This window comes from Ostrea edulis, chromosome 1, assembly GCF_947568905.1.
Source record: "Ostrea edulis chromosome 1, xbOstEdul1.1, whole genome shotgun sequence".
NCBI lineage: Eukaryota > Metazoa > Mollusca > Bivalvia > Ostreida > Ostreidae > Ostrea > Ostrea edulis.
In genome coordinates this window covers 7,312,273-7,331,490 of record NC_079164.1, presented here as the reverse complement: position 1 = coordinate 7,331,490, position 19,218 = coordinate 7,312,273, and the positions used below count along the sequence as shown (strand labels likewise).

General features: G+C 34.8%; 1 protein-coding gene across 2 annotated transcripts; it reads right to left on the bottom strand.

The window, feature by feature from the left end:
• Positions 1-651: 651 nt before the first annotated feature.
• Positions 652-19,172, bottom strand: LOC125664270 (vesicle-associated membrane protein/synaptobrevin-binding protein-like). Of its 2 annotated transcripts, none has more exons than XM_048896958.2 (7): positions 18,994-19,172; positions 15,082-15,234; positions 12,118-12,224; positions 8,893-8,988; positions 7,193-7,270; positions 4,933-5,031; positions 652-3,231 (listed from the first exon to the last, which is right to left on the bottom strand). In XM_048896958.2, the coding sequence occupies exons 1-7, from the start codon at positions 19,049-19,051 to the stop codon at positions 3,055-3,057; spliced, it is 768 nt and encodes a 255-aa protein (XP_048752915.1). In that variant the 5' UTR covers positions 19,052-19,172; the 3' UTR covers positions 652-3,054. The 2 variants fall into 2 exon arrangements, with proteins under 2 accessions (XP_048752915.1, XP_048752916.1); XM_048896959.2 differs by having other exon boundaries at positions 7,223-7,270; positions 18,994-19,146.
• Between the last annotated feature and the right edge of the window lie 46 nt (positions 19,173-19,218).

Here is a 19,218-nt window from a genome sequence, read left to right as displayed (position 1 = left end):
TCTTCGAAATAAAGTTTCAAAAAGAAATACACCCAGTCACTCACTACCATCAAGGTTTCACAAAACAAGCTAATACACCCAGTCACCGACTACCATCAAGGTTTCTCAAAACAAGCTATATCTGTCTTCTGTGCAATTGAAATACACCCAGTCACTGATTACCATCAAGGTTTCTCAAAACAAGCTATATCTGTCTTCTGTGCAATTGAAATACACCCAGTCACTGATTACCATCAAGGTTTCACAAAACAAGCTACATCTGTCTTCTGTGCAATTGAAATACACCCAGTCACTGACTACCATCAAGGTTTCACAAAACAAGCTAATACACCCAGTCACTGATTACCATCAAGGTTTCACAAAGCAAGCTACATCTGTCTTCTGTGCAATTGAAATACACCCAGTCACTGATTACCATCAAGGTTTCACAAAACAAGCTATATCTGTCTTCTGTGCAATTGAAATACACCCAGTCACTGATTACCATCAAGGTTTCACAAAACAAGCTATATCTGTCTTCTGTGCAATTGAAATACACCCAGTCACTGACTACCATCAAGGTTTTACAAAACAAGCTATATCTGTCTTCTGTGCAATTGAAATACACCCAGTCACTGATTACCATCAAGGTTTCACAAAACAAGCTACATCTGTCTTCTGTGCAATTTTAATGAGAAATTTGGCAGTTAATACAACTTATTTCTCTTTAATTTGCTAAAATGAATGAGTACTATCACTTTCTCACTGCCTTACTGTACAGTTTTAATCTGATCACTAACTGACATGCATAACATGACACATGTAATGAGACAGAAGGACACTGTCCAATAAAAGAAATAGAATTTTCTTCCCATTTAACCCCATGTGCTCTATATATACATATATCTGTAGGACTATTGTTGGCAAATTAATAGGTGAGGTTTTAGGAAAGAAAAAAAAAAAAAACCTTTACAGCATGATATATATATACAATACTTTTAATACATATGTAGTTTAAGGGTCTATGATTTTCAGACAGGTTATATGTAGTCAGTGCTACCTAACTATATGAATGGGGATCCATTACTGAACAACAAACAACCTCGGTATATTAATGTGATCCCAGTCGTTTAATTTCACAAGAACCTGCAGATAATATGGAGTAACATATCAAAAACCAAATCTTCACAAAATAACTAATTCAGAACTTGGTCTATAGGAACATATAGGTTGAATCGTAATCTGGGAGTCTATCAATTGGTTTTGGTAAAATATTTTGTTTCCATGCAAAAGTTTAGACATGGCATGAAAATGTACAAAGAACAGACCATTATAGGTTAACACAAACTTTTCTTTACGGTGTTAATTTTCAAGAAAATCAAATGTCCACAGATTTCCATAACCAAAAAAAATCTATTTTTTACTGCAGGTCAAACATATAACACCAGGTCCATCTATTTTGTACTCGCTGCTGACTGGAAGACTCCATTATTGAAATGCTCCTCAATCTAGTGAACAAGTTATATTTTACAAACACTTGGAACTCTTGTAAACCCTTTGCATTTGTATTTTCAGCCAAATCGTAGATTGCAAAACTTATATTCTCTCCAACATGAACATTTTAAATAAAATAAAATGAGATATAGTTTTGGTCATTGTTTAAATGTTGATTCGACTTCTAGAAAATTGTCAAAGTGGTGAAAAAATTGTTAAAACCGAACACCCCCCTCCCAAAAAAAAATACCATTAATCAATAGTTTCTCAGGCCCCGCCACATCCGTAGAAAAGGTAATTGCTTATCTATGTAAATGAGGTAACTTATGTTAGATTTTCACATAAAACTTTCAGATTTTCGATCAAATAATTATTGAATGCATTCTCAATCATGTGCAAGTGTTTATAGAATAATAGTATACACTTAATAATAAGTAATGTGAAGTTACTTATCATAAAAAAATGTCATTGCTTATTCTATACATGAGAAAGAAATGGTAACTCATTCTACAGTCAATATAAAGAGGATAGACAACTCATGCTACAGCCAAGTAAAAAAAATAAATACAGGTCTGCCTGCCTCTACAAAATTTGAAATTTTCGGTCTGAGAAACTATCTTATTTTTTTTCTTTTGGGGGTGGGGTGGTGGGGTTCAACCCAACTGGTTCCAGTTTTATTGCTTTCCTTTATAATTTTGCCTATACAATTAATTCTTCAGAAAATGCATCAGCCTGCTCAACATTGTGACCAACTTTCTCTCTCTTTCTCTCTATAGTAAATTATCAAGCATTCAACAAAAACATATCAAGTCTTACAAAATGTATTCAGAAAAACATATTTCATAACAACTACCTGTAACTTATGCATACATCTTAGTAAAATAACAGAGTAAAGATTGTATACAATTCATTGTCTATTCAATGATAGAGGGGGAAGGGGTGTCCTATTGTCAATGATTTACTGGTCAACGAAAGTACTAATCATTATACAACAATGTCAACATGCAGTTACTTGTAAACAATACATTGCACACACACACACACACAGTGTCCTGTCATTGGCTCCTACAAGACTAACCTTACAATGACACATATCAAACAGTGTATATATTGACATTATCATGGGATATATTTTATTGCATCAAAAACAATTTATCACACACCAGATAATGAACCTGTTTACACTTGCTTATTCATTTTTATCCAGTAAGCTTTTACAAAGTAACCAATGCACATGTACAAATAAAAAAAAACTTGCATACCGTACAATTGAATCATTAAAATGAAATGTCAATTCACATGTAAGACGCCTTAAAAATCTAAATAATTTAAGAGAAACCACTAATTCAATATCAAGGGAAAAGTTTCAAGTGTATAATAACCTGTTTGAATTCGTACAGTCAGCAAAACAAATCTTTGGAGTAAATTTTAGCAGTTGTACCTACGTGTATGTCTGAAGAACTGGCACTAGAGAGACACGTATGGAACGGAGTCCGAAAACTTGACTGGTTATTTACCATCAAAATCTCCAGAATGTTTGATATCCTCATATGCACTGACTTGTTCTTATGTAATAAATTCTCAGAAAATGTATTTGCCGATGAGAAGTCCTAATATAAATGCGATAATTAGATATACGATGGGTGGTAGGTTTGGTACGGCTTGCGGTGCTGACGTGGGCGGTATGGAGGCCGCTGCTGTGGAGGGGGTGGACAACGTATCACTAATCGCTACCTTTCTCAGCCTCACCTCACTATCCTGAAATACATATCAAATTCATCACATACATGATAAACTCCCTCCATAGTTCTAGTCCATCATTCCAATACAGACAGGATACTACTAATTCTACACACTTGCCTTGTTATCTGAATACTTGGTAAAGCAGGCATATAAAAACAAAATTAATGTTATTATAACTTAAAACAATTAACACACAGCAAGTCAATGTATGTCATGTTTTACTTTAAAGGGACTGATTCATGATTTCTCCCCCAAAATATTGTTTTTCACTTTAAATGATCAAAATCTACAGTCTAATATGTTTAGAAGGTTTCCCCCAAAATTTTTAGTTATTCATCATGACAAAAGCTCATTATAGATAGTTTATTATTTGTTTTGAAAACAAAGATTGAGGTGTGTTATTGTTTATGAAGTTTTCAAAGTAAATGGATATTGATTGAAGTTATATATAATAATGATTGGTTTTATATAGCGCTTTTTCCAGCGTATGCTGCTCAAAGCGCTTTACAATGCATTATTACCCCGGCAGACCTTATATCAATCTAGAACTTTCTCAGCCTCCTAGGAAGCATACAGTACAAGCTGCCATTACAAGCGCTAGAGCATTAACATTCTAACAATATCTTTCACTGTCTATAGCCAGGTACCCCTTTTACACTTGGGTGGAGTGAGGAAATTCATGTACAGTGCCTTTCCCAAGGACACAACGTCGCCCTTGCCACGGCCAGGACTCAAAACCACGACCTTTCGGTCGAGAGTCTGATGGCCTTACCACTAGGCCACCGACGCCACAATCACATCTCAAGCACACTTTAGGTAAAACATGTCATTTAAAAGTTAAAATTTATGATTATACAAAATAAAAATGCTTTAAATTACAAAATTAATGTTTCACTGGTTTGTTTGTTCACATAAAAAGATTCGAGTCTTTGTTTACATAACACAGAATCAAAGCTAAAATATTGCTTTTATCCTTGCATTCAGACGGTCCAAATTTTGGTTGTCAACATTAAATGAGTTATATTTTTAATTTTCAAAATCAAAAGTGAAAAATATTTCTTTCAAAAAACGTGTGAACCAGTCCCTTTAAAAAAAAAAACCCACACAGTAATTAAAATCATTGCATTATTAATAGTGAAATAGTAGTTTCATATGCATGTTTACAAAATATAAATAAATTTCTTGATTTTAACAACTAGATATTGGCAATGCAGTACAATTACTGGAATATTTTCAATATGAGACGGACCATGTCTCAATACCAGTAAATTATGTTTCTTATCGGGAAATAATACTAGTTCAAAGTGTTTTTCATATAACATCAAGCCTAGCCAGGTTGAACTAGTGGACAGCATTACATAGTCAAGGACGGGTGATTTTTGCACAGGTCTTTTACTACTGGTCCGAGAAAGATTGAACAACCAAAGAAATAGTAACTTGGATTCTACTTTTAATTTCCATTAACACGCAAAGTTGCTAAAAGTAAAATGATGTTTAAAAATTTTCATATCATGGTTAATGCTTCATTGATTACAGGGAGGAAAGATTTTTTTTTATTTGCAAGATCTTTTATGAGAAATGTGAAAATTTAAATGCCAGTAATAATTCTTTAGCAGGATACTGAACTTGAAACTCATTAAAAATCGTGTTGATACACAGCATGATATCAAAGAGACGCGATACAAATCAAATCACTCAACCGTAACATGCACTTACCCTTAACTTAGCATTATCTTCACTCAGTTTCTTCACCTCGGCCTGCAGTCTCTGTAATTCATCATCTCTTTTCCCAGACTCCGAATCAATTATGGATGCCTGAATTAAATATATTCTCATTCTTTACAGGTAATACTTGTAACATGTTTTTCAGTTTCTGTTCTATTTTCCAAGTTGTATTACATCAGTAATGTATACAATTTTACACCAATGTTGATATCCTTCTTCATTGTTCGATTAAAATTTGGAATAAACAATTATAGTATCTCAAAACAGAAATAGAAATTGATCAATCACATATTCTTGTCTATATAGTAAGACTTTCATACTTATACAAAATGACTTTGAATATATAAAAATAATTTTTGTTCAAATTTTTAAATAATTTTGTAGATTTTCTCCAATTGAAGGAAAATAATTACATATGGAAGAGTTGTCAAAGGGGAAAGAACCTAGATAAATCCCACACTTATAATGATAAAATAATTCGGAACAAATATTGTGTATGAATTTTTCCACATAGAAGGGTATATCACATAGCAAGGGGTTTTATCTTAGACAGGGTGCTAAAGTCGGATTATTTCGGCAATATTCATTAAAAATAATCACCATAACAAAGCGCATGAAAATATTAAAGCAGATTGCCAAATACACAGCCAATCAACTGATTGATTCACCTTTAGCCAAATTCTACACACTCAGCCCCGCCCCCCCCCCCCCCCCCCCCAAAAAAAAACCCCATCCCATTGAACAATATTCAATATGGCGGATGATGAGTGAGTTGTTATGAGATATAGTGGATGAGTGAGTCACTATGAGATATAGTGGATGGTGAGCGAGTCATGAGATATAGTTAATGAGTGAGTCATTATGAGATATGGTGGATGAGTGAGTTCTGAGATATGGTGGATGATGAGTGAGTTGTTATGATATATAGTGGATGAGTGAGTCACTATGGGATATAGTGGATGGTGAGCGAGTCATGAGATATAGTTAATGAGTGAGTCATTATGAGATATGGTGGATGAGTGAGTTCTGAGATATGGTGGATGATGAGCGAGTTGTTATGAGATATAGTGGATGAGTGAGTCACTATGAGATATAGTGGATGGTGAGTGAGTCATGAGATATAGTTAATGAGTGAGTCATTATGAGATATGGTGGATGAGTGAGTTCTGAGATATGGTGGATGATGAGCGAGTTGTTATGAGATGTAGTGGATGATGAATCACTATGAGATATAGTGGATGAGTGAGTTCTGAGATATGGTGGATGAGTGAGTTATACGATGTAGTGGATGATGAGTCACTATGAGATATAGTGGATGAGTGAGTTATGAGATACGGTGATGAGTGAGTCACTATGAGATACAGTGGATGATGAGCAAGTTGTTATGAAATAAGTGGCTCAATTCTTCTAAAAATCATTTGACTAGAAACAAATACCAAACTAACCTACATATTTTTAAGATATATTCAAATCCGAATTTCCATTCAAAATTTCTATGCAAGACTGAGATAATGAATGGAAACTGATTGTTTAAAATTTTTCAAGGTTTTTCCAATCATTATTTGATCAGAACTAAACACAAACTTCACCTGCATATTATCAAGATGTATCTATATCCTAAACTTAATTTCAACATGTCCATGTATGACTTAGATAATAAGTGAAACCAGTGAATTATTTAAAACTTTCTAAATCCAAGGGCCACAATGCTGTCAAAAATTATTCAACCAGAACCAAAGGATATTCTCATGTAAGTTAATCAGGTCTTAAAGCTGAAGTGATAGTATATATAGCAAGATAATCAGGTCAGCATTTTTTTCTACCCACTGGTACTGTCACCCATTCAATTGGGAAAAATAGCGTTAAAATCGAACAAATTGGGAATTTTCTACCAATGTATCAGCAAATGATTTCAACTAAAAGAAAAGAAAAAAAAACCCAACACAACAAGAAGTATTTATCTCTTTACAGACTGTACTTTCGATTTAATACCGGAAGTGAACATTTTAGTTAACTCGTACGTTTCAGACTGAGAAAATTACGATGTCAGCTGTCTATTTTTCGGCAAGTGCATTTTTAGTCTCAAAATTGGGAAAAAATCAACGTTTTTTGGCAGTGGGAATGGTACTGTTTATCGGTACCAGTTATATAAGGGGAAAAAAACCGCTGTAGTGATAGTATTATAAAGTGAGTTAATCAGGCCGATCAATGTGTTAAAGGAAAGTATATAAAGCATTAAGAAGTGATGTACATATGTGGGTGGTGTGCTTTCTAGCTGTACTTGTTTGGTAGGTTTGCTGGACTGTGGCTTTTCTTCTGTTTCTTTTACCTGCAGAATAAAGCAATCATATTCATTTATATCAAATAACCGATATTTTAAAAAATTCTATTTTAATACGGGATTTTCGAGTTCTTCCACGTCCTTGTTTATTCTGCATTTAGTCACTATTATGTCATATTTTTCAGGCATAGTCATTTCCAGTTTATCGTTCATAACGAAAATACACAAGTGTATAGCCTATTAAATTGGATGTCGATTCAATGCAAGTACCGAATAGAAGAATTTTTTGTTATAAATGAGTGTTTCTTGTTCCTTTTCCCGTATTAAAGAGTAACCCACAAAGGCTATGCAAGCTTGCGTTTGGTATGAAATTAAAAATCCTTTCTAAATCATGTAAATGTTGGTGTAGTCTATACATACAAATTTTGATCTCAAGCTCTTGAAAGTCAATCACCGATCGGTAAAGAAAAATTATTGAATTGTTGGTAATCATCAATAAAAATGTGGGAAAAAATCAAGACATACCAGCTATTGAAAGTTATTACATCATTATTTTTCTTTACAAATATTGGGCACCATTGGAATGAATGGCGTCTTACACATTACAAATCCGATAATGGTTATATCAGTACTTCAGAGACATGCACATAGAATTATAGATGGGGGAGGGAATGGTCCCCTCTTTTAAAAACCATTATTTTCTATTATTTATATATACAAAGATACATTTTGTGACACAATCAATCCCCCCCCCCCCCCCCCCGGACTTTTTATAGCAACAGAAGTGAATGGTGGAATGCAATTTCGAAGTTATGAAGTGAATACAATAACATGTGTTCTCCCCACGATTCAAATAATCAGAGTGAGTTTTGGAAAAAATTTCTGAGGCAATATAATATGATATGCTGCTATCACCCCCCCTCCCCCCCAATTGAATTTTAAAAGGTGTGTGTAAAATATATATATTGAAGTATGAGTCATATCTCACTACTTAACCCTCCTAAATATACTGTATTTGGAACTTGAAAGATGTTGAATATCAGTCAAAAGAACATGTTATGTTTTCTTTGTTTTGATATATTTACTTACACCTGTCAAGAATTTTATATTGGGGAGGGTATGGTCCCCCCTTTTAAAAACCATTATTTATATATACAAAGATACATTTCGTGACACAAGCAATCCCCCATCCGGACTTTTTATAGCAACAGAAGTGAATGCAATTTCGAAGTTATGAAGTGAATACAATAAAATGTGTTCTCCCCATGATTCAAATAATCAGAGTGAGTTTGGGAACTTGAAAGGTTCTGAATATCAGGCAAAAGAACATGTTATGTTTTCTTTGTTTTGATATATTTACTTATACTTGTCAAGAATTTTATATTGTGACGACATCTCCCCCCCCCCCCCCCCCCAATAAAAAACATGCCTAAAACAAATCATCAATTCACATGACTTGGGTAGATTCTAAAATACAAAATATGCACGGAACAGAAGAACTCCCCTATTACAATTAGGCTAATCAAACTTTCTTAATATTGCTGCTTTTGAGATGCAAAAAAAAATCTCTCCGAATTAGGATTAGAGGAAAATGGGTGACAATACGTCAGGAAAGAAAATTTACAATTACATATTCATTAGTTTGATTACCATAGAAACAGTTTAATTACCTTGGACACAGGAACCTGATTGCTACTATCTGCAGGCATTTCAAAAACACACTTCAGCTTGGAGTCCATCAAGTTGTCCGGGGTGGCCTCTTTCCACTATAATAGGAACAACACAATATATACATGTATAGGGACAGCATATCAACAGATACTGTATACAGAGACAACACACCAACAAGTGCTCTAGTCCATATACATGTACAATAGTCAAGGATATAACAGGTGCTCTAGTCTATATACATGTGCAATAGTCAAGGATATAACAGGTGCTCTAGTCTATATACATGTGCAATAGTCAAGAATATAACAGGTGCTCTAGTCTGTTTACATGTACAATAGTCATGGATATAACAGGTGCTTTAGTCTATATACATGTGCAATAGTCATGGATATAACAGGTGCTTTAGTCTATATACATGTGCAATAGTCATGGATATAACAGGTGCTTTAGTCTATATACATGTGCAATAGTCAAGGATATAACAGGTGCTCTAGTCTGTTTACATGTACAATAGTCATGGATATAACAGGTGCTTTAGTCTATATACATGTGCAATAGTCATGGATATAACAGGTGCTCTAGTCTATATACATGTACAATAGTCATGGATATAACAGGTGCTTTAGTCTATATACATGTGCAATAGTCATGGATATAACAGGTGCTCTAGTCTGTTTACATGTACAATAGTCATGGATATAACAGGTGCTTTAGTCTATATACATGTGCAATAGTCAAGGATATAACAGGTGCTCTAGTCTGTTTACATGTATAATAGTCAAGGATATAACAGGTGCTTTAGTCTATATACATGTGCAATAGTCAAGGATATAACAGGTGCTCTAGTCTGTTTACATGTATAATAGTCAAGGATATAACAGGTGCTTTAGTCTATATACATGTGCAATAGTCAAGGATATAACAGGTGCTCTAGTCTGTTTACATGTATAATAGTCAAGGATATAACAGGTGCTTTAGTCTATATACATGTGCAATAGTCAAGGATATAACAGGTGCTCTAGTCTGTTTACATGTATAATAGTCAAGGATATAACAGGTGCTCTAGTCTATATACATGTACAATAGTCAAGGATAACTCTAACTTCCGTCTTGTTGGGCTTTTTTAAAATGACTAATATGTACCTTATTATTTCTCGGTGACCAACAATTGAATTTGTCTATTTTCCTATTGTTGTTAGACTTACTAATGAACCTTTCTCCTGTGACTACAGATTTGGGCTTACCAGATTCCCCCCCCCCCCCCCGAGTGTTCTCAAATTTTTCTATATGAATAGCATTGTCTCTGTTTACTTAAACCCCAATAAAAATCTGATATGCACGATGGGAATAATGCACACATCTTTATAAAACATGAAAAAATAACTGATTCAAATCACTTCTATTTCTAGAGGTATAAGCCTGTTCTGAGGTCACATGGTTTCAGTGATTAGTTTTACTGGTCACTGTTTCATGTATTTACTGGTAAAGAAAAAGTATTTGGAAACAAATAGTCTTCGACGTTAACCAGTGGCCCGATGCCCGAGGCCAGTAAAATTGGGATCGGGCTTCTAAAATTATTTAACCCAGGAGTCCGGAGGGCCTGTAGATGTATTGTATATATTACAAATATAGCGCGAGGTTGACTCAGACCTTGTCATGACTTACATGTAGCAATGAAATTTCGCATCGAAAAATTATTAACCATCCTGCCTTTTATGAAGTATAAGGAGGCACAGGCACTGGAAGTTAATGTAAATATATAGTATGTGCATCTATAAAAATTACATGCACATACTATATATTTACATTAACTTCCAATGTCCGTGTTGGGATTCCCGTGGGGTTTCGGGTTAGAATAGGTCCTCAGTACCCCCTTGCTTGTCGTAAGAGGCGACTAATAGGGGCGGTCCTTCGGATGAGACGGCAAAAACTGAGGTCCCATGTTACAGCAGGTGTGGCACGATAAAGATCCCTTCCTGCTCGATGGCCATAAGCGCCGAGCATAGGCCTAAATTATGTAGCCCTTCACCGGCAGTAGTGACGTCTCCATATGAGTGAAATATTTTCAAGAGGGACGTAAAATAATATTCAACCCGTGTAGAGAAGGGGCTCGTCAGTGAAATTCCAAACCTCACAAGCGTATTTCGCAATCACAACCATCAGATCCAAATAAATAAAAAAAAAACAATAATACAAGGACAAAAAGAAATCGAAAAGTTAAGCCCCATTGGACTGAGGGTGGGCCTTTGCTGAGATTTAATTCGGGAGAAAACAATGTTTTGTACGTGGTGTATACAAAACACAGTAGAACATGAGCTTCTGATGTCATCTGTTGAAAAATAAAATAAGATATAATAATGTCAGTTGTTCTTTAACTATGGTCATCTGGGTATGTATTTTCCTACAGTAGAACATGCTTGTACCTTGCAAATGACAAGTGGTCAAATTAGAAAAAACATTTTGGGCCATTAAAATATTGTTCGGGCTTGCAATATTATTATACTGGGAGGCCTGAAGGGCCTGTGCTTCACAAAGTTTTTCGTGAAGACTGTCATATAACATTTTAAGTGCTGAAATAATTAATGTCCCTAGCTGTGCACGTCTAGGTAGCATTCTGCATCAGGATAAAATACAATGTGCAAAATTTGCAGTGAATGCTATTAAAAAAGGATTGCTGAGCATTTAACACACAGCTACTATTTTCGTCTATATAACAATGCAATATCTAATTAAGCAGATTAGCATGCATCTGAACTGATTTTTCAGCATTTTGGGAAAAGGGTTAAGTCCTTAATGGAAAATCTTGACAAATAATCAATAAAGCTGAGAAAATGCAAATATTGATACATGAATACTGCTTTCATAATCAAAGAAATTTTTCTGGTAGTTTGGGGGTGAAGTATGTTTTAGGTTTCCTGTCTGGAGAGTCCCACACAGGAATCAATATCAAATTTTATTTGGGAAACATTTAAGTTGTTTCCAGTTAAAAGGGGGGTAAATCTTGGTCCCTCTACAATCCCTAGGGGACAATAAAATGAGATAACCAAGACTGTATCAAATTGAACTTGAGAAAGCGAAATCCAGACAAAATTTGGTTTGTCTCAGTTTCATATCCTAAGCCACAACTCAGTCTGTAACACGATAATGTAACTTAATGACAGGTTTAGTAAACTGAACTGTGTTGTGTTTCTAGGTGTAAGTGGCATGCATTATGTGCGTCTTACCAACTGTTCCTGACTTTCAATAGGACCATCAGGAGCAAACATTGTCTGGACCATGAACTTGTGCTTGTTCTTCTCTTGCGGATCATAATCAAATGGCTGTAGCATCACTGTTAAAAGGAACGTTACAGAGTTACGTCAATTGTAACCTCAAATCGTATTTCATTGTAACATGGGTTATAGCTAGAGTTACAAAAAGATAGTCAGTGATAAGATCGTACTTGATCAACTCAGTAAATTTTTAGTATAGAAATGTACAAAAATACAGGTTTGATTTATATCAGTGCTAAATTATGTGCTCTACAACCCCTTTGAAAACAATCTAAAACAAGATGTGCTAGTGAAACACTGATGTCCCCGTAATGGCAGCAAAGTTGATAATAACCAAGGATGATTTATTTTTCAAATGTTGGTCAAATCCCAAGACCATATGATCAAAAATTTTTGTATGCAAAGAAAAGTCTTGTGACGTGGAATATACACATGTGAAATATGAAAGCCCTAGCACTAACAATTCAAAAGTAAAGGGCAAGGTTAAAAGTTTTTGCAGACAAATAAACAAACCCAAAACTATATGGCCCCAATTCTGATGGCATAAAAAATAACCTAAATACTGTTCCTAAATATACAGAGCTGTAGGTTGGAAACTATGATGCTGTGGATTTGAGTTTGGAGAGGCATCCTTAATTTTAATAATTAGATAACGAACAGTGATCAATCTCATATTACTCCTTATTAAGGAATACCAAATAGAGAGTTGAGCAAACACAGACCCCTGGATACACTAGGGGTAGGATCAGACATCTTAGACTATACCGCTGTCAAATAAACATGTCAATCTGGATTTTCATACCACTTGAAACTTGTGCTTTCTTTTTAATTCAGATTTAATTATGTTATTCAGAATGATTTACTGATAGAATAAGATGCATTACTACATACTAGACAGAGGTTTTTGCTACTTAAAAAATTGATAATTCCTTAAAGAAAACAAAAAAGTATGTAGTCAGGCTTTATTTTCTAATATCTTATATTCATCAAGCTTAAAACAAGTAAGATGATCACATTTCTTACTGATGTAATGCCAGATCGGACTAGTGCGTATCCAGTTTCACTTGTATGAACTGGGTTTATACTTGCCTTGGGCAATCAGACAACCATTATGTTGATCACTGTTATACTGTGTATCTAACAAGAGGTCGATTGACGGTGACCACATAGCTCACCTGAATCACCTTGGCCCATATCTAAAAAACGTTCCTATATATTCACATGTAAAACTTTGATCTATATTGTGGCCCCAACCTACCCCCGGGGTCATGGTTTTAACAAACTTGAATCCGCACTATGTCAGAAAGATTTCATGTAAATTTCAGCTCTTGTGGCCCAGTGGTTCTTGAGAAGGAAGATTTCAAATGAACCCACCCAATTTTACATTTTTGTGATCATCTCCCCTTCATTTAAACAAACTTTAAAGCCCTTCACCCAAGGATACTTTCCGCCAAGTTTGGTTGAAATTGGCCTTGTGGTTCTGGAGAAGATGTTGAAAATATGAAAAGTTTACAGACGAACAGATGACGGACAACAGGCCATCAGAAAAGCTCACTTGAGCTCAGGTGAGCTAAAAAAAAGTCTGTAAAACTGGTCCTAACATTAAATTTTTCTACATTAAAAAGGGCACACCATATAAACAAAATTAACAAACCGGAACCAAACTCAATCTGTAACTCAGGCAAAAAATAAAAACCGATTTGTTTGATGTATTCTGACCGACTCGTCAAATTTGCTCCTACCCGATCATTTTTTTCACCAATTTAAATTTTTTATTTTATTTTTGGTTCCCTTGAAAAATAGAAAATATTTCAAAAATTCGTGATGTTCAAAGAAAAAAAAACCAACTACCTACCGACCCACCTTGAAAAATGTGGGTTGGAGTACATCAAACAAAAATATTATAATTGATGGCCTCATCAATATACATCTGCATACAAAAAATCAATTCAATATCTTAAGGCGTTTTGAAAACCCCCCAGAAAACTGGGTGTTGCAGAAGAACAGACAAGGGTTAAACTATATGCCCCAACCACTTTGTGGCAGGGGGCATACAACCACTTTGTGGCGGGGGGAATAAAAGCAAACAAATAGCATACATGCTAGTTTGAAAGTCTAGTTATCCTTTTAATTCCCTTGGCCTACTAAAGTGTGGCTGTTTATTTAATAATGTTTGATACTTAAATGTAATAATTAATATGGGTGATTATCATAATTAATAATGTTGAGTGGACTGGTATATGGCTATTCTCAAGATACAAAGCACAGATATTCATAAGGGGAACAGTGAATGCGAAACACATCGGAAGGGACCGGGCCAGCAAAGTTAGACTCGGTCCAATTTCTTTCGTGGACAATCCAGACCTGATGTCTGATAAATTTTTTAAACATTATTTTCAATCTCAGTCTCTGCAACTCTTATTTGCATGCCAATTTTTTTTTTTAAAAATCATGCCTAAATTTGACAGAGTACAGATGTGCCATTACCAAACAAAATACTAAGCTGTCTTGAACTTGATGATGGCATCGTTTTTAACAGATCTATCTTATCGATTGAGATAAATTTATGATGTTGGAATTCTTTATTGTTGATTATGATCAAGCAGATAAATGAGTATTTAACCTAAATAAAGATAATCATGTCTTGTTTTATTATGTAGAACTTTTATGGTCAGACAGAAAATGGTTTAATCCTATGACACCCAATGAGAGGTAGGACTGAATGTCTTGCGTGGGTAAAAAACTTATGTGTTCACCGAGGAAAAATCCCACAAGTTATTGAAATTGGTAATACATGCAGCAAACTGATTCTTACAATTGATGGAAGAAAAAAAACAACTAATAATTTAAATAATTATTTCATAAATTTCCTCACACGCTCATTGAATGTATTTACCAACCATACAACAAACTTACCTGCCACACCGACTGACTGATTGGGCTCAATGATCCCACTGTTGGGGCGAACACAATAACGTTTTGGTGCTGTAGTTTTTACTTTGAAACATACTCTTTTTTCTGATGGATTTACCAATCTCAGATCAGCAGTGACTACATCCGTAAAAGGTCCTGAACAAAATACAAAATTAATACAACTTAATACATCATTTCAAAACACTCAACAGAGTAGTTCACTAATTCACCTTCAGCGCATCCATAACTGATTCATGGCAATGATGTGAATCGTAAATCATAACGCTATAAATTTTATGGCAGATTTTATTCAGACAGGCTCCACAACCTAACCTGATGCTGCCATCCTGTAGTAGTTTTCATTAAGCTTGTATATTTCTAGCCATAATGATAATTTCAATTCCAGTGATTAAATGCAAGCGAAGCTCATGTCACGATGAGCTTGCTCCAATGATAACACATTTTGAGTCATGTGATTTGCTCTTCATCACCTGAGAAATGATGAGTATTTCCCGTAATGCTTCAAGGAAAATGTCGTCACTGGGGTATACTTCATTAACAACCCCATAGATACAATAAATAAATCTTCCTCATAACTTCATATGTTTTGTTGTTGTTTATTCTAATAAAAACCTCATTAGAAGTCTAGTCTCTCATATCACCGATGTACATATCCTATCTAGCATAAATGGAACAATAAAATGTAATATATAGAATATAATTAAATAAAAACCATGGATAGGCCTAGTCCATCAAAAACCATTTGACTTATTTCACTTTAACATGACAAATACACAACACATTGAACAGGTTGGGAACACTTCTCCTATAGCGAAATATTCTCGCTAAAACGCGATTATCCCTCTTTAGAGAGAGTAAACAATTACCATAAACAGGTGTTTCAGCGACTTTATTGAAAATAATGACAAATCCCGTGCAACACTGAATAAGTGAGACACATCACAGGAGTCGGCAATTTTATCAATAAAGTAGAAATATATGAGAAATGGGCATAAATACTACCACTGAGCTTCGCGAGCGAAGCGACAGGAATGCAACGCGATTTCGACAAAATCTGATCCGGTGCTATGTTGCGTGAAAAAGACAGCAGTACCCGGTTATAAATAACATCAGTCGATGTGTCCCACCTGATTTCTGGATCGGTCACCCTTTTAATTGCCGTCAATTACTCTAAAATCCAAAATAAACATACTTTCGAAAAAATTCACTCGCCATAAGTTTTGTGTGACGTCATGCCATTTGTTGCTGAACTATCGCAGTGAAATCAAAGTTGACACTGAGAAATTCCGGATAATCACGGCATGTGATGGCCTAGATATTGTTGTAATTTTACATCACACATAACAAAAGTTTTTAATAGATAGAAATCTTTATTGATTGCAAAATTCTTGGTAGTACAGTTTATCAACTTTCTTTTTCCCATATATCACCCGAGTCACTCAGATGTCAACGTCCCCTGCTTTTTTTTTCAGTTTGAGGTGGGACGTAGTGCAGTGAGACTAATTCTTTATCGCGCCAACCCATAGAAATTTACTAAATATTAATAACAAAAGATAGTAATATTTATATACAAGATATTTCCAGTAATTATTTTCTATGAGGTTACAGCAGAACACCGTGGCATGAAGAAATACTATTATTAATTTGCTGAAATTATTTTGAACCTCACTTAACATTCAAAAAATCATCGATGCTCCTTTTGCTATTGAATTTTCCAGTGGCACAGTCAATGACAGACCTTTTAAAAATCCATATTCAAGGATTTATAAATCAGCTTGATTTGGGACATATGGACCTTGATACATTGAGAAAACATTCCTACAGTGTTAGCAGCCCTAGCTGAGTCCATCCCATAGAACCATGAGTTCACGCAGAACCCTTGATATTTGTGAGGATGAGAAGAAAATTCAGCATGATACTTTAATAGTGCTTTTAGGCCTTATTGAAAGATGAGCTAGCTAGGTTTAAACGGCTTAAATTGAAGAATGTTATTTAATGAGAAAATAAGCGTTGTAAATTATACTACCCTAAAATGAAGGAAAGGGGGGGGGGGGGGGGGTAGGGAATGCACAAACTGCAACTGTACATCTGTTGTTTGAAATTGGAATAGATCTAGATATATTTGAGAATTCATGTACTGTACTCAATAAGTCTTCTTTTTTTTCTGATGGGTTTGAAAACTTCATTGTGTCTCCACCCCAACATGATGATGGGCTCCATTCGAAGTGTGATATCAAACACAATATATATATAAGTTGTTGGGCATCTTTCTTCAAATTTGAAGCACATTATTGATTTCTTGAAAAAATTACCTCCCTTTATTTTCAAATGCATATTACTTACGTAAACTTAACACTCAATTAAAATTTAATTACCAGTTAAATATTGTCTCTAAAAAAATAAACACAAAAGCTAGTCATAAAAAAGACGTTTTATTTCTTTTTAAATATTTTTCTTGTAAACATGATAAAATTCAACCGCGATAGTTCAGCAGCAAATGACGTGACGTCACACAAAACTTATGGCGAGTGAATTTTTTCGAAAGTATGTTTATTTTGGATTTTAGAGTAATTGACGGCAATTAAAAGGGTGACCGATCCAGAAATCAGGTGGGACACATCGACTGATGTTATTTATAACCGGGTACTGCTGTCTTTTTCACGCAACATAGCACTAGTGATGGGCAATCGGACCAAAAACCATAATCGATTATCGGCAATAATCGGACACAAGTAATCGATTAATAATCGATTATAATCGGAATTGGCATTTAAGTGTTTTCCCCTCAAATTAGATGTAACAGAATCATTAAATGTATGGAAACAACATTTGAATTCTTTTTTGTTTCATTTATTCACAGGTAAATAAATCAGGATTCCAATATATCAAGTGATGGAATTTATCTATAATCTCATTGTATCAAAGATATCAGAGATAGGCTTCTTTATTTGACTGTTGAATGTCATTGTTGTTGCCGTCCTTCATATCTCCCGCCATTTTGTTTGCTTATTTTTGATCGGGTTTGACATACAGAAAATAAAATTTGAACAAAGTTGAAGTGATTTCCGGATTTTGTTTGGTCAACGATGTCGGCGACTTTTATTTTGTAATCGATTAGTAGCATCGTAGGTCTCTGAACGACCGACAATCGATCATCGGCGACAATCGTTTCATCACTACATAGCACCGGAGCAGATTTTGCCGAAATCGCGTTGCATTCCTGTTGCTTCGCTCACGAAGCTCAGTGGTAGTATTTATGCCCATTTCTCATATATTTCTACTTAATTGATAAAATTGCCGACTCCTGTGGACACACACTCAACATGACGCGAATTGTTTCTATGAAATTGACAACATAGTCAAGAAATTGCATATCAAAGTTGCTGCGTAAGAAGGAAGCAGTCTGAAATCCAATACACATTGTGTTTTTGTTTTGATTAATATATTTGCAGTAGTATCAGACATTTTAGCACTTTTTCTTCTTTTCACGTGAAACAAGAAATGTACTCCTTGGGTGTTTTTCTGGGTTGTACGGGATATATCTAATCTCACTAGAGAGGGATAATCGCGTTTTAGCGAGAATATCTCGCTATAGGGGAAATGTTCCAAACTTGTTTAAAACAAAGATCTCCGAACATTTTTGAGAAAAGGCTTTTTTAAGACGTGGTGTGTTTGAAGTAAATATACCAACGGATTTCTATTTTCTGTTATGATTTTTCTAATTTGTAATAAATATAACAGGCTATCATGTTCTACATAAACATTGTGCTTAATAAACAATGCAATGTATGATGAAAGTGTGTCTTAAAGTCTTTGATTTTCATGAGGGATGGGGTCAAATAGCATAACGCCTGTACTTTCAAATTCAACACTAATGCCCTTTAAACAGCCTACCTCTGAAGCGCAGTTCGCTGTCTGGCTCTAATTTTAAAACCTGTTCTGTTTTTGCCATCTTTAACTGCTCAAATGGCCACGTATTACCGATTTAAAGATGTATCAATTTTTTTCTCCCTTGTCATCTGCCAAGATGAATTCGTGTACTGAGCATGCGCAATGAGATAATTCATTAGAATATTTTTACAAAACGAAATAAATCCGATCCCGATTTCTTGTACTAAA